General features: G+C 39.3%; 1 protein-coding gene across 1 annotated transcript in view; it reads left to right on the top strand.

Annotated features, from left to right (window-relative positions):
• Window positions 1-3,010: 3,010 nt before the first annotated feature.
• Window positions 3,011-24,389, top strand: part of LOC115799454 (dipeptidyl aminopeptidase-like protein 6) — a 114,767-nt gene continuing 93,388 nt past the window's right edge. Inside the window, exon 1 of the mRNA XM_030756631.1 lies at window positions 3,011-3,215. Coding sequence (XP_030612491.1) covers window positions 3,159-3,215 — 57 coding nt within the window. The 5' untranslated portion in view covers window positions 3,011-3,158. The remainder of the gene's footprint in view (window positions 3,216-24,389) is intronic.

The raw sequence follows: 24,389 nt of genomic DNA, 5'->3' as shown, positions 1-24,389 counted from the left end.
ACTGAAATATAGTGTTTAAATGAATTAGTTTTCTTTTTACTTAGTTTTATTTACTCCAAATGAAAAATTGCATACAGATAGCACTTCTAGAAAGTTTTGTGTGTCCTCTATATATTTTTAAGTATTTTGCATGCAATTTTATGGTGTTACATAACACAAGAAATGGTTAGCAAGTAAGGTGAAGGAAAGCACTAGGATGCTATTTATCACAACTAAAATGCATACAAAACATGCATTGTGTAACACACGCATAAAATGACCAACTGACATGTTATTCATTGGCTACTTTATGGTAACAAGATGGTTTTCACTGAAATGTCTTAACAACTATTTGATTGCCTTCAACACATTTGTGTCCCCAGGGGAAATTGTTAAACCTCATTTCCAAAAACGATAGGAGCCTGTGTAAAATGTAAATGAAACAGAATGCAATGTTCTGAAACATATTAAACTGAAACTGAGGAGTTTGACTGTTTTTTTTTAAACTATAAGACTTTTTAAAGGTGAAGACATTTAATAAATGATAGGACAGCAGCAAGAGACTGCATGGTCTAATAGTTCAACATCTTAAGAAAAATGTTTCTCAGTGTAAGATTGCAAAGAATTTGTGGATTTCATCATGCAGAACATAACATTATTTAAAAGATTCTGAGGATCCAAAGAAACATAATGGACGTGGCTTAAAACTAATACTGAATCGTGGCTCTTTGTGCTCTCATGCGACACTGAAATAAAACCACAACCGTGGCTCTGGTTGCTACTGGAGACATTTGACTCATTTTGGAACAAAAATAAATATAACTGTTGAGCCGCGAAAATCCTAAATAAATCTACAATAGCTTGTTGGCTTTAAAAGTACAGCAATTGATCCCCTCTGTTCACAAACAGTTTAAGAGTGTTGTTAAAAGAAAAGGTGATGCAACACAGTGAGAATCGTGCCCCTAGACCAGCTTTTTGGAAAAGTGTTGCATGAAATTCAAAATGAGCAACACGTTATGGATAGGTGGAAGTAAGTAATTAAATAGAGCAATTTCTTGAGACATTAGCACCTGCTGATGCAAGTATTCACAACTAAAGAAAAAAATACTGTCAGTCACTCTGTTTGGGGCCTCACACATCTCATGATCATAAGAACAGTAAAGAGCCTCAAAGCATCTGAAGAACATTAAAGGCATGGAGCTGCTTAACCGGTTTCTGGACTTTAACCCGCTGAGGACTAAGCCACCACAGCTGATAACCATAAAACCTACAGTATATTTTGGAGAAAGGCAAAATGGACTTTTGGGGGTGGGTGTGGAGAATGTGGAAGAAAATGTGCCACTGATTTTCTTTGTTCACTGATTGCAACACTTAGGAGAACAATTTTAATGCAAAAAAATTTCATATTCAAATTGTCTGGGGTTAGAATTAGTTATCACAGATGATGACTTAGACCTCAGAGGGTTAATCCAAGTGACAGCTCAGGTACTCTCTGCTGACAGATGCACAAACCAAGAGACCAACTACAAGAAATGTCTAACAGCTGTCTGCCAACAATGTTACTCCACTAAGTAGTAAATCATGTGTTTCAAGGTCTCAGTCCTCACAGAGAAACCTCTTTCTTTGGGGAATGCTCAAGTAGTTCACATGAATGTAAAGAAATCATATCAAGACTGAAAGCACAAAAGAGCAATTTGGCAGAAAGCTATACAATGATATATCATGCAAGGATATTTCAAATGTTTTCTGTCTCTTTTTGAAGAACAGGCCCTTTTCTTTCAGTGACTTGTGCTCTGCTGGTCACATAAACCAACACTGCAGATTTTCATTTGGGATTCCAAAGGTAATTGACTTTACCCTGTTGCCACCTGATTTTAATTAACAGTGCAGCACACTCGGTTGCAAACCTGCAATATAAAGAGTCAAACTGGAGACTGAGGTATTAATTAACATTAAGTACATCTTAGAGCAAATCAAAGTAAGTCATTTCCTGACGCTGTTTAATAGAGATTGTACAAGATTTCTTGGAGATGTAATTAACTGAACATGCCCCATGAAAAAAATGTCTTCTTATCATGAAATGTAGCATAAGTGGTTCCTTTCTGTTTTACTGCAGTATAAACTTTTTTTTTTTTTCCTGCTTGACTTCCAAAGATTTTGTTAAAATCTCAGACTGGATGAACTGTTTTAAAAACAGTTTTTGCCTGAGCCACTAACAAGTCCCACTTTATTGCAGGCTGCTCCATCCTCTGGGTCATAACTTTTTACAGCCACTCATGTCTTGAACATAATTTCAAACATTCTCACTGTGATTACTTTATTACTGCTACTCAGTACAACATTTAATCCTGTTACATTACATTCAAGCTACTTAGCGTTTCAGTACCATTACTAATGCATCAGTGCAGCAAAGCATTGGATTTCCTTTTTATAATTACAACAAGGAAGTTATGCAATCAAAAATTGTATGGAAATGCTGCAGGCATACTGAGGAAAATCAAAGACTACTTTCCTATAGCAAAGTTTACCAGCAGCTTTACCACAGCACTGCCTCTGGAATCTGGGACTGGACTTAATGAGATGGGGCTTTATTTTTGCAATAAGAAATATAAATAAAGCAATGAGAAACACACCGTGCGTGATTAAAATGGGAGTGTTTGAATGTCCTTGTGGTTGTAAATGAATATTTTACGAACTTATATCCCTCGTGAGTTCTATATTAAAGTTTGAGCGCGTAATTTTAGTCTGGATTTTTAATTGCTGCCCATTCAGTCTGCAACACTTGCACGTCGAGCGTTTTGTGAGTGTGTGGGCGCACGCAGTGTCCCGCATGGACCGTTTGAAAAAGAGATGCCCATCTCTCTCTCTCTCTATGTATGTGTGTGTGTGTGTGTGTGTGTGTGCTGTCTCCTCCTCCTCTCTTTGGCTTTCACTGAGATTTTTTTCCTCGTTTCTCATCCTGAGCAGCGCGTCCTTTTTACCACTTGTTATTTCGCACCTTGGTCGCTGCACACGTAGCCTGTGGGGGCCGTGAAAACACCGTTTTCCTTTCTTCTCTTTTTTTTTTTCTTTTTGCCTCCTGGTTCTCTGCTGCACCGGTGTGCGTGCATTTCTGTATTTGCATTTTTTTTTCCTCCTCCTGCCGGAGAAACAACAGTTTCTCTCAGCTTTAGGGAATCATGACCACTGCAAAGGAAGGCAGTGCACCGTCGAAAGCGGCTCAACAGCAAGATCAGGTATGGATGGGCTTTCTTGTCACCACTCGCATATTAATATCGCCTTTAACCTGTGTTACCCCGCTTTGCTTGGCCAACACTGACTATATTTGCATGACACGCTGCGGCGACTTTTCTGACAGACTGAAACGGTGTGCAGAGGGCAAAAAATATATAATTTGGTACCTTAAGCACGTTTAAAGCGGTTGGACCGGGATTCATTTGGAAGTGAAAGGCTAGTCGGTGCTGTCAGTTCATCACGACCGGGGGATTTTACAGTCTCCGTTTTAATCCTGCTTAATATTCAGTGGTAATTATTTAGTGACTTTACGCACGGGAGACAAGGAGCAGTTTGTGTCTTCCGTCGCGTCCAGTGCGCTTCACCTTGCAGTTGCAGATCACGCAAATCAGCCCAATTAACCCAACTTGAATCACGTGAAAGGCCTGCAAAAGTGCGACTAATGATTATATTAACAGTTTCAAATCAGCATGTTATCCGCACTCTGATCTTCTGACTTTTTTTTTTTAATATATAACGAGTTCGAGTTTTTAGGTTTTTTTCTCCCTTCAGTCCGCAGGCTGAGAATACTGTTGCTTTTTTTTTTTGGCGTGATGCAGGGTGGCTCTGTTCTGTTTTTATTCGCTACCTCCGTCACTCAGTAATGATGGAGCATCTGTTGACCCGCCTCCACTGAGGTACCAGAGCCTGCAGACAAATACTACAGGGAAAATCATTTTAAGCATAAATATTTCGTGTTGTGACAACAAAGAGAATTTTCTGTTGTGCCATGTTAATGCCAGGGTTAACAAATAATGCACCTCCACCCACAGCCCAGAGCCGTAACTTTGAATAGTGCTGCAAACTGATTGCTTCTTACCCACGCACATTTTTGCTACTAATCCAAAAACATGAAAGTTTTTGGATTAGTAGCAAAATAAATATAACCAAAAACGATCATTTCATGGCATCATTACCAATATGTTTTGACAGATGTTAGTTTGGATTCTTCATAGACCTTCAGGTCTGCATGTCTTTGTGTGGTTTCCTCTTATCCTGTTATTGCATGTTCAGTGTGCTGCTTACAGCCACATGCAAGAATACAGGTATTTTTAGGAGTTTCTGAATCACACCACATTAAATCTTACCCCCTCCTGCCAGTATATCAATTTAAACTTTAACTTTAGATGGCATCTGTCGCCGTCCTCCACCTGTGTGCCCCACCTGTCTAATAATGACAGAAAAGGTGAGAGGGACACTTGGCTTTATCCTGCCAAGCAGACAATCTCTCCCATGCTGTGATTTAGCAGCAGGCTGTCACTCACACCCTTGGAGGCAGTCAAAGGTCTCCAAGTAGCACCCTGCTCATCGTGTACATGCATTACAGACTGTGCAGACATAAACATCCACATAAGCAAGGACTAGGCTAGACTGTGCTGAAATGATGTGTGCAAATCAGTGGAAAATGCCTCAGAGGAAAAAAAAAGGTGAGGATTGATGTTTTATCCTGTTTTGTGCCATCGCAATTTGAATATGTTTGGATGTTTTGGAGTGTTAGTAAGACAAAAGAAGTAATTTAAAGACATCGCCTTGGGCTCTAATCAGATTTTACTGTCACTTTAAAGGCTGCAATAGAGCTGCAACACCTATTTTCATAATTAATTCTTTTTTTTCAACAAATCAATTAATTGAATTTCCAGAAAACTGTAAAAGCCCCCTCTCAAAAGTTTCAGGATCCCAAGGTGACAGCCTCAGAATATTAGTTTGGTCTGAACAGCAGCACTGAATATAAAGCTGTTTCATTTTCAGCAGTACAACAAAAAGCCAAGAAAAAGTTCATCATTCGAAAACTTGTGAATGAATGTGTTCGATAAATGATTCAGGTGATACCCATTCAATGGGTATATATATAATTTTCTGACTAATCAAATAATCAGCAGAAAAAGAAACCCAACAGACTAAACAGCCCTAATCATAAGTGTTCATCACACATAGACTTTAATTTAGCACATTTTTATTTATTTATCTTAATCCCTATTTTTGAGAAAAACAGCATCCACTATCATCTTACTATTGGACAATCCCTTCCCATCATGTGTTTTACCAACCAGCTGGCTCTCCCCAAACCTGCAGCTTTTGCAGAGCTGGTTTATATGCCATTACAGCAAGCTTGCATATTCTTACAGATTTACTAACATTATAATGCAGGAAATATTGCGTCTAGTGATATTTTGTCTTTTATTGTTGATTTTGTTGTTGACTTGCTCTGTTTTGAGACTTTGGGGGAAAAATCTGTAGTTGACAACAGGAGAGAGTGCCCAGAATTACAGAAAAGATAAGAGACCTGGTCATTGGCGAACATTCGAAGATGTAATCGGTGACTTTCACTAGATTTTCCTTGAGGCCCGAAGGTAAAAAAAAAAAAAGGTTAAAAAAAAAAGTCTTCAAGCATGTTGATTTTTAAACCCCCAGTTTAACAAAGATGTGTGTTTGCAAACAGGCTCACACACTTTACATTAGGAGACACGGCCACTGTGATTACATGTGGTTCTGTAGTAGCCTGCTGATTGATGGTCTGCTAGCAGGACTTCGTGGTCCAGGGACAGCGGATGGAGATAGAGGGCAGCTCACTAGAGACGGCAGCAGCAGCTCTTCAGTAATCATCTAGCTGCAGCAGCACAGAGTCACATCGCTAACCCTCATTACTGAAACAAGGCAGAGGTTCTGAAGGTGCGAGAGGTCGAGATGAGGCAGGGGAGGTAATGCATTGGCAGAGGTGAGACATTGGACTAATTGAAAGCTGTTGTGAAAATACACATATCTTTGGTTCATTACCGAGATAGCAATGAAACACCAGAGTGCTGTGATCGGGGAACCTGCAGATTTGGTGCACAGTAGTGGTTCAAATTAAAATCTGCTGCTTGATATGGACAACAGGGGCGAGGCAGTTATGTTTAAAGGGGAGAGCAAAATCAGCCGGCTTGGTAAACACGCCTGTGCTGTGAACGGTTGCATTATACAGATTCCAGTTATTTCTCTCACAGCTTTTCAGAGCTCAGTGAGGTTTTAAAGCAGGATCACAGCACCCAGCATTTAATGGGTAAGACTTCTGCAGACTCACCTCCACCCTTCATCCTGATAATCAGCCTTTTTTTTTTTCCTTTTTTACATTTTTTTTGCACACTCTTTGGAAACCTTAGTGGGTAACGCGTCCTAAAGAGAGAGAAGCTGTGAGAGACGAGCTGAAAAGCAAAGACTTCCCTCTTACTGTTGAATTTGTGCCGTCTTGTACTAGCAGAACAGAAAAGCTCTTTGGGAGGGGGGATTCAATTCCAAAAAACTCAGATCATGCCATTGCGGCAGCTTGAGCAACAGCTGAGTGAAGCTGGCTGTGGGTGTTGAAGAGAGTAGACATCTAAGGGCCAAAGAAAGAAACGAGCCATAGCATGGGTAGGATGGGAGGGCTGTCATCTTACTCACTTTACAGCTTTTTCTCACTGAAATTCTGTTTTATATTATTTATCTCAGTATTTGTACATAACTGTGCCTGAAATGGCCACAACTCTTTTTACCGTACTGAGCTGTTTGCTGCCAGGGTGCCTGGTGTTATTTATATAACAGATGATGCATATGGCTGTCTGCATCCCTCAGGGGGCGTCAGTGGAGCCATCAGTGACAATTACCACAACAAGAATTTGATATTCTCAGTTAATTATAAAAGGACTGGCCTTCCAATAGCATGTTTCTTTTAAGAGAGGCTGCTTACATGGTAACTTGATCGTATTCAGCGTCATGCTGATCTTAAGTGAGGTTTGTGGGGGGGGTGCTGTTCTCAAATATTGATAAGATGATGTTTACTTGAAATGGAGCCTGTCTGCTACGAGCTGATAAGTATTGATGGGAAGAAGTCAGGCGGGAACGTGCTCTTTTAGGACGGTGAACGGGTTGAAAATTGTGAAACTGGCACTGTTTGACTTCGACATGTTTCCTGGTTTATTGCAAAGACAAGCGTGGCTTTAATCAGCCCATGTTTTGTTTCATTCACCTGACTGCAGCAGAGCTGCTGGTTCAGTAGCCTGCAAATGAAGAGCACACACGATAACAGCTCAAACAGATGTTGATTAAAGTAACAACTTGCACACAAGACGCAAGTGGGGCCAAAGTGGGATCATCTGTGCAGCACTTGCTTTGGCATTCGTGGTTTTGCATGAACTTGCCTGCAGAATGTGATATACAGAACAGTATTGATGCACTTATTTGATATAAGAATGTAAACATTGTCAATGTGCTGTATATTCTGTAGACTTTATAACAACCATCACAGGTTAAGTCTGAATTTGTCAGCATGACTAAAATGTGCCAGATTAGCTTTCAGCGAATGTAGACTCTGACACGTGTTTAAATCAGCGCAATTACACAGCAAAATAAATAAATTTCAATGCAGTTGCAGTTATCAGTGGATTAACTTGCTTGGGAATTGGCAGTGAGGCTGAAGGTTGGGGGACTGGATGGAGAATGCTAATTTAGCTTATTAGCTGTGCTTTTTTTTCAGTCAAATTTTATGCAAGCTTCTGTGCTGGAAAAGAAACTGTAAAAAAAAAAAAAAAAGGAGTAAATCTCAGTAGAATGCCTTTTCAATAAACTGTCTGAATGTTAGGTGTGTAATGATTCTGCAGATCCATAATGTGCTTGATACTTTGATTTTGGGGCCATGATTCAGTTTATTCCTCTGGGTTTTTATTTAGCAGGATAGTGGGATCATGTACTAAAAATAAACAGTTATTTCTTACTTTCAGGTTTCATATGGTGTAAAAGCCATTTTCTTTCTTTCTTTGTATTTTATGTATTTGGACACTAGGGGGCACTTATCTTGAGTTACTGCATTTATACAGGAAGGGGTTTATTCATTCAGGGGCGTAAATGGGGAAGCATAACAGTTTTTGACTGTGGTCTGTAGTCAGGTATGACAGCATTGAGTTAGGCTGCATAATAATGTTCAACTAAAGTGACAAGAACTGCATGTTGTTGGTCAGAAACAATAAAGAAGAAGTGGAGGCAAAGATGTTTGAGCTTTTCTGTGTTTGAGCACACAGCCGTGGAGCACGTGTCACAAACAGCTTAAGTAACACAGAGTTTCAGCATATTGGAAAGCTAATACATTTGGGGCACTTGTTGGGTTATCCAGAATGAATAGTGCCCAAAAGTGTCAGCTTCATGGTGCAAATATTTTGTTTTTTTTAGGAAATTTTGTGATAGAAGGGGCTGAGGCAATAAGTGTAATATTTTTTTTTTTAACAAGTTTCAATAAGTATTATGGAAGACACTTTTTTGGTATCTGCCAAATGTTGATTTCAGGCATAAAAACTGAGCATTTCTAGAAGCAGCCGCATCATGTCAGTGTTTTTTGACCTCTGCAATTGCTCCTAATGACTCGTAAACCATCAAGGCAGCACATCCTGTTATAAATCATTAACCGGCCAATTAGCATTCATTAGCATAATGCTAATGACACATTATCAGTACTGTGTTTGTGAAAACTGAAAGTATAATTTCTTTTTGTTTGTTTTTCTTTTTTGTCTAGAAGCTAGTGTAAACAATCATTTTAACCACTCAGCCCCATTCACTCCTGATCATTGAGGACTATCTCGCAAGCGCCCCCTGGTTTTCCCAAGCTGAATTGCAGCCAACATCTGTACACTGGGATTAATAGGAAATGGAATGGACCTGTAGAGTGGCTCTGTAACATCCTTCTGTTTCTATGCCATGAGTGCCACCTAATCCTGCTGATATGCTTTTGTCAACTGATTGTAATACAGATGACTACAGAGAATGTGTTTACCCACAAGGGGCTGAGCTAATCGGCTTGCTACAGAGAGAATTGAAACGAAAATCTGTGGAACTGTGTGACCAACTAGTGCTATTTTAGCTGCAGTCTTGGGCTATTTTTCTAAAAGTAGGTATGAAGCTCGTCCCATGTATGTCAGAGTCTTGTTCAAGAGCGAGGGGAAGGCAGAGCGTGGGACTGGCAGATTGTTGCCGATCTGTTGTGGTGAAGTAAGAGTGAAGTGTGAAAGTAAAGCTGTCAATTTAATGGAAGTTCCTACCCTCTACTGTGGCCAAGGGTTCTGGGTAGTGACCGAAAGGATGGGACTATGGATATAAAAAGTGAATGATCTTCCTCTAAAGGGTAGGGTGGGGAGATTGGTCATTCAGGAAGGGCTCAGAGCAGAGTCGCTCCTCCACATTGAAAGGTAGTTGAGGTGGTTTGAGAATCTAACTATGAATCGTCCTGGGTGCCTCCTAGGTGAGGTGTTTTGTGCATGTCATACCAGGAAGAGGCCCCAGGACATAACAGGACATGCTGGAGACATTATATGTCTCATTTGGCTTGGGAGTGCCTTGGTTTCTGGTGTTTCAATAGATGCACGGATGAAGTTACCAAACTTTAGAGAAGTGATCGGACCACCACCCTGCTTCCTCACTGTGAGAAGGTCTTTATAAGAGAATATGCAAAATGCTGAAAACAGAACCTTTATCCACCTTCTGGGAGGCTTTATTAAATATTTATGAGATTCTTCTGAAGTCCTCACTCTATATTTTCTGTATGATTTGAATTCTTGGTTAACTTTCCAGATTTGAGTGACTTTGCTTCCAACTAAGACTGACATATTAGAGTACATTTCCATTGGGAAATACACAGACTTCATTTAAAACCACACAACTGCAACAAACTTAGTGTGGAATTTTGCTCACTTCCTCATAGATTTCTCCTGCAGTGATAAACCAGTAGCAAACATGCTGTCAGAGCAGTCACTGTTATCACATACACCCCCCCCCCCCCCTTTTTTTTTTTCCTATTACTTTGTTGAACCTTTTTAGTGTATCCACTTTTTAATAGAGAGATAAGCAGACTGGCTGAAATAGATTCGGGAAAAGTAAGAGTGACAAGATTATTCAGTTTTGGAATGCTAATAGATGATAGGCCAATTCCTCCTGTTTACTGAGTGCCCTTGACTGATAAGTGGGAATGGAAGATGGATTTAGAGGAGAATTGGATGTCCCTAATGTTTGTGCCATAGTTCATCTAAAGGGCAATTATGAACAATTGAGCTGTGATGTTGGGGTCTGAAGTGGAGATTAGAGGCGAGATTGCCAGGCAGCTAGCATGGCGATTTATCATGATTGTTGTCATGATTTAAATGTTCTTTGCTGAAATGGCTTATAAAGCATGGGGGTGGGGGGGGCTTTAATACAGCAATAAATATTCAGTGTTTGGAGCAACGGTCAAACTAAATGTCATGACAATCCTCCATCTCACTAATAGTCAGTGTAGACATCTTGTGTGTGCGGATCTGTGGGTACTCGTGTGCATGTGTGTCTGAGACTTTATGAAAACACCTCAGGAGGAGTTTCCAAATAGTGTGTGAAACTGCCTCATTTAAGAAAAGGTCAGCAATTCTTTCTGTCAGGTGTTGGAAAAAAATATGTTTTTGCTCCTTTGTTGCATTCTATTCTAATTGTGTCTCTAAGCTACGCGAGTCAGCACAGAATATGCATAGAGATGCTATTAAACAATGTTCCGCTTTTTCCTTTATGAACTTGAGCGGTCACATTTCCATAAATGAGCCAACTCACCCAGAAGTCTAAGCCATGCCTTTCTTTCCTCTCTCCCTTTCAAATTGAGATAAATAAGGTAAAGGCATTTCAAATATTATTATATCTAATCTAATACATGTTTTATAGATGAACCGCAGTACAGTGGCTTTTTGAATTAGAACTTTTCAGCTTTAGTGGCCTACATGGAGCCTAATCTTCTAATCTTGGTTAGTCATGTTTAAAAGCCCAATAGGAATAAAAATGAGAAACATAAAATAACTCAATCAAGGAAAAAAGTACTAAAAGGGTACTAACAATGTCACAGTACCAGCTGTTTAGTTATCTGTAGCAATAACAGTCAAATTTCATGATTCTTTATTCTAATACAAAATTATCATTTTATTAAAAAGTTGTTTTAAATCACTGCCATGGTGGTGGCAGACTGTTTATTAGAGCCCGACCAATATGGGATTTTTAAGACCGATACCAACACTGAAGTTTGGTGATTCAAAAATCCAATATATCGGCCATCTTTTTTTTTTTCCTTTCAGATACATAAAACAGATTTCCCTAACATCAGTTATGTGTAGTTATTTATGAGCCCTCATTAAGATAATGTGACAGTGCAGTCGTTTTGTCATGGATTACTCGTTTACGCTCTGCTCGACTCTGCTCGGATTGTGTTTGTGGCGTTCCAAACACGTTGCCAACAGGGAAGTTGCATAGTTCCCTGTGGTGGACGATCTATTCAACATGAGCACTCATAAGATGATTTAAGGATGTTTCTTCCGTTTCTTTTTTTACTATTTAAATTTTCATTTAGCAGTCTTTATGTATGCCAATACCGATAAATCTGCAAATAGTTAATATCGTCCAATATATCAACCTCGCTCTACTGCTAATTAAAATTTTAACATTATATTATGTAACCAGAACACAGACTGAAAGGCTGAGTAGCCTGCTAACATTACTGTGAGGTATTACTTTAAGTACATTATCTTAGCTGCAAATGTTTCAGCAATGTTTGATTTTTACAATGACAGTGCCAGCCAATCTTTTAGATGTTTCATTAAACTGGAAGTATTTCCTCCCTCGGTCTGAAAAGCACAAGAGCATCGTTTGCATATTGCCTTTTGGAAAACAATTGTCACCCAACTCTTACCTCCTTTCTTATCAATGAGTCAGGGCAGAGCTATCACGGCAGCTGCCTACAGTACTAAAGAATTTTTTGCATCAAAAGATCTCAAAAGTATTGGTTCTGGTGACATCCCAAAATTGTGCCAAACTGGAGGAAATTTAATTGGCTGTCAGAGCGCTGAAATAAACCTTTCCAAAACCTGATCAGAGGAAAAATTCTACCATTTACACCATTTGGCCACTTGCTTTCCTCTGCTGTGTGCTCTTTCTGGAACATGTCTGCTGTCATGAGGTAAATAAAAAAAATAAAATAAAAAATTGGCAGCTGCAGAGCTGAGCTGTTTATCTATGGTGAGTTTATTTTCAACACACTGTTTAAGAGCAGTACTATAACAGCTTTTGTGCTAAACACAATACGTGCCCACCTTTAGGGAGCTGATGAAGACGTGAAGAAACGAGACAAATACTGAGGAAGGTAAATGCAGGAAATGCTCATCACTTTTGTGCTGTTCATCCGTGCATGTAAACCAGATCGTATTAAATCACAATCCATGTAAAGAGCTGGACCCAAAAGCTTATACCAGTCATTTAAATCAGAATGAAAGAAAATGTGTGCATGGAAATGCAGCTAGTGATTGTGCCTGCATTTTGTGTGCCTCATAAAGTCAGATTAATCATGCTTCAGACTTTCAGCAGCTTATCTCCATGTGACTTGTGTGTCTGCACCACATAAAATGTGTCTTTGTATCCTCGTCTTGGTTTGTGTTTATCTGTGTCTCACCTCAGTCCATTCGAACTGTGTTTCCTGGGCTTATCGACCTGCAGTAATTAGGGGCCTAGAGCTACAGAACAGGAAGGCGATCAGGAGCCACCATGTTCCGTCGAGCCTCTAATTGAAACGTTGAGCGTTTCCAGGTTTACCATCGGCCCCCCTCGGGTCCCCGCTGTCATCTTGGTGCCACCTCCACGTCTGTGACAAACATTCAGAAGAGGGAGTGCTAGTCACGAATGATAAGCAGGTAATTGCCTGTAGGCTCAGATGCGAATTAGGAGACGCTCGTGCTCCAGCTTCATTGGACATGCTGCCAGGGGTTGTTTGTGCCACTGTTGCAGGAACTGTGACTCCTCAAAATGATACTCAGAGAGGAGGTGAGCTTATAATGTCAGAAGGTTTGCCTTATTTAAACTCCAGCTTACCCTAAATGTCTTGGTATAGTTTGTTTAAAAAAAAAAAATCCCCATTTAGACACTAATGACCAACAAATTTCACCTCACCTCCCGCAAATTGCCTGATGAGGCAGCACACAGAGCCACTCAGTAGTCTGCAGGGGGCTGAAGGCCCATAATTTGGCATCTGGGTGCTCAGCCAGGCACAGACCTTTAAGAATGGGCTTTCTTTTCAAAGCCCAGGCCAGCCTTCCAACCAGTGTTCCTGCTGACATTTATCGCCTCAAACCTTTAGTGTTATTGTTATGAGTGCAATAATTCTTGCCGTGGGGGAATACTCATGGCGCTCAAAATTGACAAACTTGAGGATTTTAATGTGACAGCTCATCACATTATAGCGATGGGAGGGTGAAAGTAGGCGGCCCGATGCAATATCATCTTTCTCTGCTTGAGAAGCATGCGTCTGTGTCATCTGTCTGACAGTCATGTTGTCAGCTCCATCCTGAACTGCCTATCGGCTGGCATGCATCCCACTCTTGCTTTCTCCAGCTATAAAACATAAGTCTGAGTAGAAGGGAGGTGGTCAGAGGCGACAGTGTCAACCCCCTGCTGTTTTCCCATGCTCAGAATATTGGCAGCCATTACATGTCTCCTCAGTGGTGTTTAGTGCCCGTTGCTGAATTACTGACTTTCATCATGACATTTTCTGGGCACGCTCCAAAGGCCCAGCAGCAGCCTGGTTTCTATGGAGATGCTGTTGCTCAATATTCAGCTTTGCACAAAGAAAACACACACGGAGATAAAACCAGACGAAGTGAGTGGGGAAAATGAATATTGGTCATTAATTGCGTTGCCATCCTGATTTATGCTTTTCCTTTGATTTGGTTTCAGTCACTAGTTAAACAAACGCTCGGCTAATGTGCATCTCATTCCGGCAAATGAGCATGCAGCCCTCTTTTCAGTGTTCCTGCAAATGAGCACCCAACTTTGTTCGAACATCAAACCTGCAGGGATGCATGACTGGCGCATTTGATTTGGCTATTGTTCTCCTGATATGAAAATGTGGTACATAGACACTTTGTTTGAATTGGCATTCCTCACAGGGTGCTAATTACCACGGAACGTCAGTGTTTTCATAAGCTTTTCAGTCCCTGTAAATTCAGCTTATAGTTTGGAGGAAGGCGTATGTAGATGAGAGAGTTTTGTGTAGTTAGATTTTGCTTGTTTGTTACTAAAATGTTTTAGCGGACCACTTACTTAATCACCCTGGCACAATTTATCATTCATCTGCTTTATATGGCCAAGAAGAGATACTAAAATTCTTTAAGTGGCACTTACAAAGCCCGATTGAATCTTCCGTCTTTACCATTTTCAAGATTAGAAGTCCACACAGTTCCACACAAGGTTTTCAGTGTGGAGTTTATTATCTCATTTCAGTGATCCTCAGGGTGCTGTCAATTGCCTCTGAATTATAAGCTCTACCCCTGCTTATATCAGTGAAATACAGGTTCTCCCCCACTCAGTCATTTGCTATCTTTTCAGAGAAGAAAAAACTACACTCCTGGGTAATCTCTGGGTCTGAATGAAGCTTAGAAAGCTCTTCAGTGAGTTTTTATCACCAATTTTATATCAGCTGTCACTGACCCTTGAATTTGCTGCAGGAAGAAAGATATCAAAATTAACAGTTATTGTTATACTTATCTGATTCCACTGTGAGTAGAGAATACTTGCTTTTTGAAGTTTTCTGGCCTTTCAGACCTTAGGGTGCCAAATATAATACATTTTACTTTTTATCTCCTTCAATACATAATTATGATGTGAAAGTTTTGAAACGGAGGGTTATCTTTAACAACTTAAATTGGAAAACGAACATCAGTCATTAACAGGCAAACAATGTACACAAGGGAGCCTACTTCAAACACAGAAAAGCAAAATTGTAAAAGATTATAGTTACTGTGATTTGAAACTGGCCTAGCACCCTGAGGCATCAGTCATAAAGGCCCAAAGCACTCGAATGGTAAGAGTCGTGTCAGCAGGGTTTCAGAATATGGTTTCTCAAACGATGTCTTCGATGCAAACTATGGGCTAGTGTGGCAATGATGTGTGTGTGTGTGTGTGTATATATATATATATATATATATATATATATATATATATATATATATATATATATATATATATATATATATATATATATATATATATATATATATATACACATACACACATATACATACACAGGTTAAGGTAGTTTTTTTTTTTTTTTTTTTGACCACTTGTGATTTTATCATGCCACAGTGATTTAAAAATGCATTGCAATTTGGTCTGTACTTCTACCTGCTTCCTTAGTGTATTAAAGATTAAGTTTAGATTAAATTGATTGATTCAGTATATATGAAACAGAAAGCTTATGTGACTCATTAATTTGGATATAATGGAGCTAACATAAGTGTTCTTATATTGTTGTTAGAGTTGGATTAAGGCCTTGCTCTTGTCAGAGTGCAGTTACCTTCAGTAAGTGACATGAAAAGTGTTTTTCCACCAACAGGGGACAAAGAACATGTTGAAAATCAATTTCATCACACTGAGAACCTTTATGCTGATGTCTGCTTTGTGACAACGCAGGCCATTAGAGAAGCATGAGTGTATTGAGACCACTGAACGGGAGGTTTCAACATGACTGGACACACAAAGAGGCCATGCCAGCAATTTCGAAAGAAGCTTCAAAACATGTTTCTCGTGATTTGAATGAGGGTTTATATGTTTTCATTTGGACCAAAGCAGGATGGTGATGAGGGGATGCAAAGGATTTATTAAATTATGCATTAGTTCCCCCCTTCCCATTTTCCCATTGCTTTTGCTTTGCTGCTTCATTAGGCAAATGAGGGGGGCTATTATTCAGAATGTGTCATGGGGACACACTTTTACCTGATTCCTTAGTGTATTACCATATCCTAAGGGATGGTGAACTTGAAATTTCAACCAGCGATTGTTGTGATACATACTGCACTGTTTGAATGTTAAAGTACGGGTTAAATTTGATTTGCATTTCTGTAAATTTAAGATCGACATTTATTGTAAATTAATTTTAAGGCTAAGCTTAGATTAAACCAATGATTGCTTTATTGCATATATAATATTTTTGAATGTCTTAAGGGGAAATTCATTATGCCATGCTGGGACTCATTAATTTGGATATAGTGAAGCTAATATATCAAGTGTTATGTTTGATTTGGATTAAGGCCTCACGCTTGTAAGAGTGCAACTGGCTTCAGTAGATGACGTGAAATATGTTTTTTCTGCAACGGGGGAGAAAGAACATGTTGAAAATCAATTTCATCACACTGAGAACTCTTATGCTGATGTCTGTTTTGTGGCAACACAGTCCATTAGAGAAACATTAGTGTATCAAGACCACTGAATGAGAGCTTTCCACATGACTGGACACACAAAGGGGTCATGCCAGCAATTTTCAAAGAAGCTTCAAAACATGTTTCTTGTGGGTTGAATGAGTGTTTACGTGTTTTTATTTTGACCAAAGCAGGATGGTGACGAGGTGGTGCAAATGATTTATTTAATTATGAATGTGTTATTTCCCCCTTCCTATTTCACCAAACTCCCGTTTCTTTTGCATAACTGCTTCATTAGGCAAATGAGGGGGCTGTCATTCAAAATATGTCATGGGGTCAACTGTGAGAGACCATAATAGAAATAGCTGCCGCCAGTGTGGACATTCCTAGAAAACTGAAGTGCTTAGTTAATCTAGCTGAAAAAATTAACATTATGAACAGTCAGTGCGGACAACTCACGGTTGCGGTCACAAGTTTACATACACTCATCATGGGCAAGAATGTCATAGCAATTTGGGGCTTTTAATGATTTCTTCTGAACTGTCCTTTTTTCAGAGTGGAATGGTTGTAAAATATCGACTACAACTGGTAGTTTGTCTTTGCAAGTATAGAAAGGATTCACTGATTGAATTGACCAATACTTGAAACCAATCCAAGGAACTCAGTGAAGATCTGCGAAGGAAAACTGTAGATTTGCACAAGTTGGGAAGGTCTTGTGTAGCCATTTCTGAAGAACTGCACGTTCCAAGATCAAGAAACCCCTGCTCCAAAATTGACACATTCAAGCTAGACTGAAATTTGCACCTGTCCACATGAACAAGAAAGTTTTTATGATCAGATGACCCAAAGATTGAGCTACCCAGCCACAAACTTAAGAACGCTGTACCACCTGTCAAACACGGTGGCATGCTCTGCTGCTGTTTTACTCCCAGTGGAATTGGTACATTGCACAAAGTGTATGGACTAATGAAAAAGGATTAATACCTGCCAAATCTTTCAACTTCACCTCAGATCAACAGCTAGAAGTTTGGAAATAATTAGATGTTCCAACAGGTCAATGATCTCAAACACACATCAAAACAGGTTTGGGAATGGATAAGGGCTAATATTAAGCTTCTGGAATGACCTTCCCAAAGACCTGATCTCAATCCTACTGAAAATCTGTGCACTATGCTTAAAAGCAGGTCTGTGCCAGGAAACCAACCAATTTAGGTGAAGTCTAACAATTCTGCCAAGAACAGTGGTCAAATATCCAGCCAGAATTATGCCCAAAGCTTGTTCATGTGCTACCAAAAGCATCTGGTCAAGATGCAACTTGCTAAGGGATATTTAACCAAGTATTAGTGGGGGTGTATGTATATTTTTAAGCCTGTATATATATATATTTTGACCTGTGTGGATTAGAGGAAATCCAAAATAAATTCAAACTTGTGCACCCAATTCTTCTTTATTAAAGTCATTAAAGATGCATGCTGTATAATCGTTCCACCCTGGAAAAAGAACAGTTCAAAGAAATCATTAAAAGCCCAAGATTACCTTGACATCTGTAATCATGATGAGTGTATGTAAACTTTTGACTCCAAGTGTACTTTTTCCTGTGGACACAGTTATGGCTGTTTTCATCCTACATGTGAACGATGCCTCTGTAGCTATGCTCTAAAGAAAAGAGCAAGTCAGAGTGATGGCATCACAACAAATGGCAGCGCCTGAGTCATAACTGTTTATGCCAAGATTTAATGATATCATTCAGTTAGGGTGCCGGAAGCAACGTGGAGCATGTCAGTTTCCCCAACACAAACTCAGGGAGAACTTGATGTTTGGTCCAAGGTGATAAACACTCACCTTCGTGTTCATCAGTCTGCCTCCCTCAGCTGTGCTGGCAGAGCTACAAAGCTGTCTGTGACAGCAAGGTCCCAAGTTGGTTTTAAACCCAATTGTCAAATACCAAAACTTCCATCTCTTTAGGAAACAGAGATTAAAAGACATATGGCTGACCACACCTGCATGTGGAGAGTGAGGACGTCTGAAAGGATAGCAGGCATTTTGAAAGACTTATTGATGTTTCGTCAGAGGTTCCACTGAAATGCCATTCGAGCTCACATCTGTCAGGTGTAAAGCTTTCTTCCCTTTTTCACACCTAGTTTTTAAATTCTTATTAAATTGATATTAAATATTTTTGAAGTTGTGATGCAACACACGTTGTGGAGCTGCCAAAAGATGGTTTATTTAAAAGCTGACTTGTGCATCGGCATACCACACATCTGGTCCTGCATTTTGGAAAAAAAATTAATTTTTTTTTTAGCCCTTTTGGCCCGTGCCAAACAGTTGAAATAAAAAATTGCTGTGTTAAGAAAAAACAAGATTCTTTGGCTGCTTTTTTTAAATTATTGGCTTTCTATTGCGTCAAAATTCTTTCAGAGAACTTTGAGGTCGAGGGGCCAGTGTGCTTCAGCAAAACCATCCAGAAGCTTGAGAATGTTTCTCTGGTAAAGCTTTCTAACTCTTGGATGATTCTGTGCAGATCACACTTGGCATGAACCCCCAGACAACCTGAGTTACATTTTAATGGCACTTCACTTTAGAAGTACTAGAGAAGGAATGGGAGTGCACACCGCCTTTAAATTCAAAGTTGGACAAAATGAGACAATCTGTAGTTGATCTAGACAATAAGTTTTTTATGGCACTGCTACCAATATTTTCTAACCTGCTAGTGCATCCATGTTTTACAACAAATCAGTTATTTCCTGTGTCCGGGGTACTTTCTGCTATGCAACGCAATGAACAAGTATAGCCGCTTCTCAAAATCCAAAGTATTGCAGTTGAGGTAATATACACTCTAACCTTATCGAGCCTCCCAGCCGTATTGCAGCTCATGTTAACCCAGAAAAGGAACCGAGCCAGCCCTGTATTCCCATTTGATGATAAGCCTTAGCAGTGCAAAAAGTCAGACTCTCTCTGTCTACCCAACATATCAGGACAGGGTCACTATTTTACTGCCTGGGGATTCTTATTGGACAATAATGGTGTCTGAGATACCCAGCAGGTGCCTGAATAAACCCTCTAATAGAGCAATTATTCTCAAACAAAAGGTCACCTCAGGCGTGACGACAGGCCCGGAAATCAATAAAGCTCCCAATTACGACCAAAGCACTGGGCCTATATTTGGTCTGTGGCTGCCAGCCATCCTGGAGAAGATCAGATTTCAGGGAACCCTCATTCCCCTAGCACATCTTTTTGATTAAGTTACCAAAATTTATTTTAGGATCTGCCATGCCACCTTTAAAAATGCATAAATAATTCACGCGCTTATGAATTGGTCTCCTTTTGAAAGCTGATCCCTACAGAGTCCCGCAGCCATTTCTTAGCTCACTGAAAAGATTAAAACTCTTCTTCAAGAAAAATGTTTAATCCTTTTCAGCCAGCATAAGAGTGATCCCAGAAGAGGTTGAAACTTGGGTATTTTTGTGACACTACCATCCCCATAGCCAACTAATGTGGATTTTAAAGTGAGAAACACTCCTGTGTCATTTAGAAACTCCTTCTTGTGTAGTTTCAGGCAGCAGGAACAGATGACCTATATGTAGTTTAGTTGCAGGTCTTGTTGCTTTTGTGTGTTTTGTGTGTTGCAGGTCTTGTTGCTGACGGATGTTTCTCTCAGGCAGCAAATTTGAAAACTGGTTGGCAACTTCCAATAAATAGTTAGTCTGCATGCTCACTGAGAACAGTGGAACATATTCAAAACTTCATTTTTTGTCATTTCTCCAGTAATAACATGCATTTCTTTTTCTTTGCCCTTGTCAATTCTTTGTTTCCGCCTGCTTACTGACATTGAGAATGCCCCACATTTTATAACCTGTGTTCAGTTTATAGAAAGATAAGAGAGAATTTTTTTTAAAAAAGTTCTAATAACAGTTTAAATAGAAATGTGGATCACATCTGACTGCACTTTAAAAAAAAAAGCATGCTGTGAATGTGAGGATTTATTTTTTTCCCCCCATTAGCAACCATATGCTACTATTACTGCATCATTCACTCATCTTTTCGAACTATTCTATATTGTTAACCATATTCACAAGCTGGCCTGGTACATGTTTAAAGAGATACTAGCTTGCATTAAGAAAAGTTTCTAATCATTGTACTTCAATGTAAGTTAGCCAAAGGCTAATTGAAACCGAAGTAGTTGTAAATTTTAACAAATCAACATTCTTAATTACAGCTCCTTTGTTGTAAATTTACTGTGGAGGCATAATTAGATGACAAATTGACAAAACAGCATCGATAGCTTCACCCTCAAGTAGTTGGCATACACTACTGACTCTGGTGCAGGAAGCATTTTGCATGAAAAAAAACCTTGTTAACTATTTTTTTCTTTGCATATTGACATCAGCAATACGCATGACTGTTTTTAACTCCCAAGTGACTTAAATGTAATTGAACACCATGCACAAAAAGGCTATCTCAAGCTCTCTTCTATGAGCTTTTCTCCTTTACCTGCCTCATGCCCTGCACTTTAATTCTTGACCTACCTTTCAATTCTCCTCTCTACTTCTACTGCACTCTATATTATAGTGAAGGAGGAGAAGAGTCATACAGCCGACCCAATGACAAGCAACTCAGATTTCTGAAAATATTCTTGGGGCTGCAGTGCAGTATTTGCCTGCTGTCTCAGAGAGGAAGATGTGGTTATATGCAACATGAGCTTTACTCCACATTTTCACTGTCTTTATGCCAATAGCCTGTGTTTGCAGAAATAATTAGAATATGGGAGATTATGTACTAAAGATGCTACACCAATACTGCTTGAGTATACATAAATATTGTTACGCTAATCAGCCAAAACACTAAAACTGCTGACAGATGAAGCGAATAACATTGATTTTCTGTCTACAGTTGCACATGTCAAGGAGTAATCTTTATTAGGCATCTAGTAATTGATGTGTTGCAAGCAGGAAAAGTGTAAAAATCTGAATGACTTTGATACAGCTCACCTTCTGCTGGGTAGATGACTCGATTGGCACATCTTCAAAACAGCGAGTCTTGCAGGGGTAGTACCTACAGGAAGTTGTCTAAGGGAACAGAGAAAATTTAATGGTTGCCCAAGTCTAACTGAGGTAAATGGAGAGCAAAAGCTGTCCCATGTCATCCAGTCTCCCAGAAGAGCTACTGTAGCACAAATAGCAGAAAATCTTCTGATGGAAAGATGTTGCAATTTTTGGTGTATGAATCACACAAATTGGCCAACAGTACCAATAATGGACTAAAGAACTCAGTTTTATCCAAAAAATAAAAAATAAAATCTAGAGACAGTCATACCTGTTTTTACCACCTTTAGTTTGGATTATTGCAATTCATTAACACAAACTACTGCTTGTCCAAAAAGCAGAGCTAGATTTCTTACTAAAATCAGAAAAATACCCCTATTTTAGCTCCTCTTCACTGGTTACCTATTAATTTTAAAATAAATACATTTTAAGATTTTATCACTGACATCTAAGGCCTGCTAAAGTATATTTCAGCCCTTCTGACACTGTAGGTGCCTGGTCATAATCTGTGGTCCTCATCCAAAGCGCTGCTGGCCATCCCACAAGACTCAGCTGAGCACCAAGGGGGAGCAGTCTTTTTCTTTGGCACAGTGTACCTGAGATCAGATCAGCGAGCTCCTCGTCATCTTTTAAATCCCTCTCACAAACATATTTTTATAAGCAGGCCTTTTCTGTGCCTCGACTATAAGCATTTTATCATCTTCTCCTAGCAACCATTTTTTAATTATTTTAGATTTGCTTTTAATTTACCTGCTTTACATTTTCACCCAGCAAATTGTAGCACACTGGATATTTTCTTCTTTTCTGACTGTTCTCTGTAGACCACAGAGATGGCTGTGTGGGAAAATACCAGCAGATCAGCAGTTTTTTGAAATACTCAGACCAGCCTCTGTGGCATCAACAACCATGCCATATTCAGTCACTTAAATGACCTTCCTTTCCCATTCTGGGGCTCGGTTTGAACTTTCTCAACCTCTCTTTTGAAACTCTTTCCTCTTGATCTACATGCCTGAATGTGCTGAGTTGCTGCAATGTGATTGGCTGATTACATATTACAAGCAGTTGAACAGATATACCTATAGAAGTGGTGAGTGAGTGAACATCTCTGTATAGCAATTCTGCAGCGCAGCAACAACATGGTTAGGACTGGCTTTGTAAGTATCTCTGCTTATCTTGGCATTGTTTACAATTTCCATCCATCCATCCATCCATCCATTTTCTTAAATATGGTTTTCTCTACCAAAAAAATATTTTTACACATGAATTATAAAGATTGACCAATTTTATTTCTTTGCCCTAGTTCTAGAACTTTGACTAGGAAGTAATTACATAAGCATAAAGATAAACACTAATTAAATAATCAAGTAATCTACTTTCAGTTTTAGAGGTGTTGGTAGGTAAAGAAAATGAGACTGTCATCAGAGACACTCCACAGACTGAATACATATATGGTTAGAACAAACAGCTTTCTGTAAAAGTCTGTTTTCAGTCTTGATCCTAAACTAAACAGCTTCTCAACTCAAGCTTTGCAAATGCTGTATATTAGTGAGAATAGTACTAAAGGAGTTTGGAAAATGTCAGACTATTTATGGTAAAACTAATTGTTTTATTGCTGAGTTAAATGTAAAATGTAGAAACCATCCTCAGCCTTCTAGAGTGAAATAAACACCTCGCTTTGCAGATGGACATGTTGTCTTCTTTGTAAAGAGACTGACCACTGGTTCTATCTCTCAGTTTAGACGTGATGTACTCGCGGAGGCTAATGCACACATTTCTCTTCTCTCCAGCATTCTCGCTGGAGACACTCATCGACCTTTCTTTCCACTGTAGCTTGACAGGAGAGCAAACTGCTCGCCGCTTTTCAGAGAGGAGAGCACTTTCTCTGGGCTATTTTCAGGGAAAGTAGCAGCAAGGTAGACGGCAGAGGACGGGGAAGAAAGGAGGGTAGAGAATTAATGTTTTGTTCTTTATTGAAAAAATTGATTTAGCTATGATAGTGATTCAGCTGTATTCCTCATTATATTGTTTTTTTTTTTTTAAATGCACTTATAAATTGTTTCATTTATGGGGGGTTATTTGTACTTTGTGTAACCGTGAGTCTTTCACTACATATTTTATTATCCCAAATACTACTAATGGTTCTTCTCTCAAAATATAATTTTCCTGGGCTTGAGAACAAAATCGAAGAGAAGCTGAACATGAAGTGCACATAAATTTGAATATGGTGCTTGTTTCACTCAGATTTCTCTCTCTCTCTCTGCGTCTGGTCAAGTCTACTGCCTCTCATTCAATCCTCAAGTCTCTGCATCAGGGCTCATTAGCTGCAGCCCACTAAGCATAGCCATTAATGCCCTCCACTTCTTCCTGGATTGTCCTGGATTGCCGCCACAGTGCTGGCGTACCTGCGGATTTTTTTTTTTTTTTTTTTTTCCCCATGAGTGCTTCATTGGTGGGTGTTGGTGGGGGATTATCCTTATTTCATTGCATTCTCCTCTCCAGTAATAGTCTGTTCAAGAACCAGAGTGTCCGCCTCAAAGTGAAATGTCAAGCTGTGTATAAAGACAGTGTGAATAAAGTTTTTGATGGAGGGTTGAGCTGTATTGATGGGGATGGTCTACCTACTAAAGTACTGAAGGCTTGTCATTATGATAACTGGCAAAGAAATTGGCCTTATGATTGTTTTTTCACTCAGATTTTTCTTGTCTTTGTTGCTGTCCAAATCAAAATTTTGCATTCCTCCATGTTTTATACTTTCTTTAATTCTACAGTTTCCTATAATGCATGCGCAGCTCCTTAGCCATCGTATACTTTATCATAAAAACCTGTCTTTATGATAAACTATCTCCTGTTCTGTAATTTGAAGCCAATATCTGTGTGTGCTATAAAATATAACAACACAACCATA

Source organism: Archocentrus centrarchus, chromosome 20 (genome assembly GCF_007364275.1).
Source record: "Archocentrus centrarchus isolate MPI-CPG fArcCen1 chromosome 20, fArcCen1, whole genome shotgun sequence".
NCBI classification, from domain to species: Eukaryota; Metazoa; Chordata; class Actinopteri; order Cichliformes; family Cichlidae; genus Archocentrus; species Archocentrus centrarchus.
Note: the sequence above shows the minus strand (reverse complement) of the source record. Positions and strands in the feature narration are given on the sequence as shown.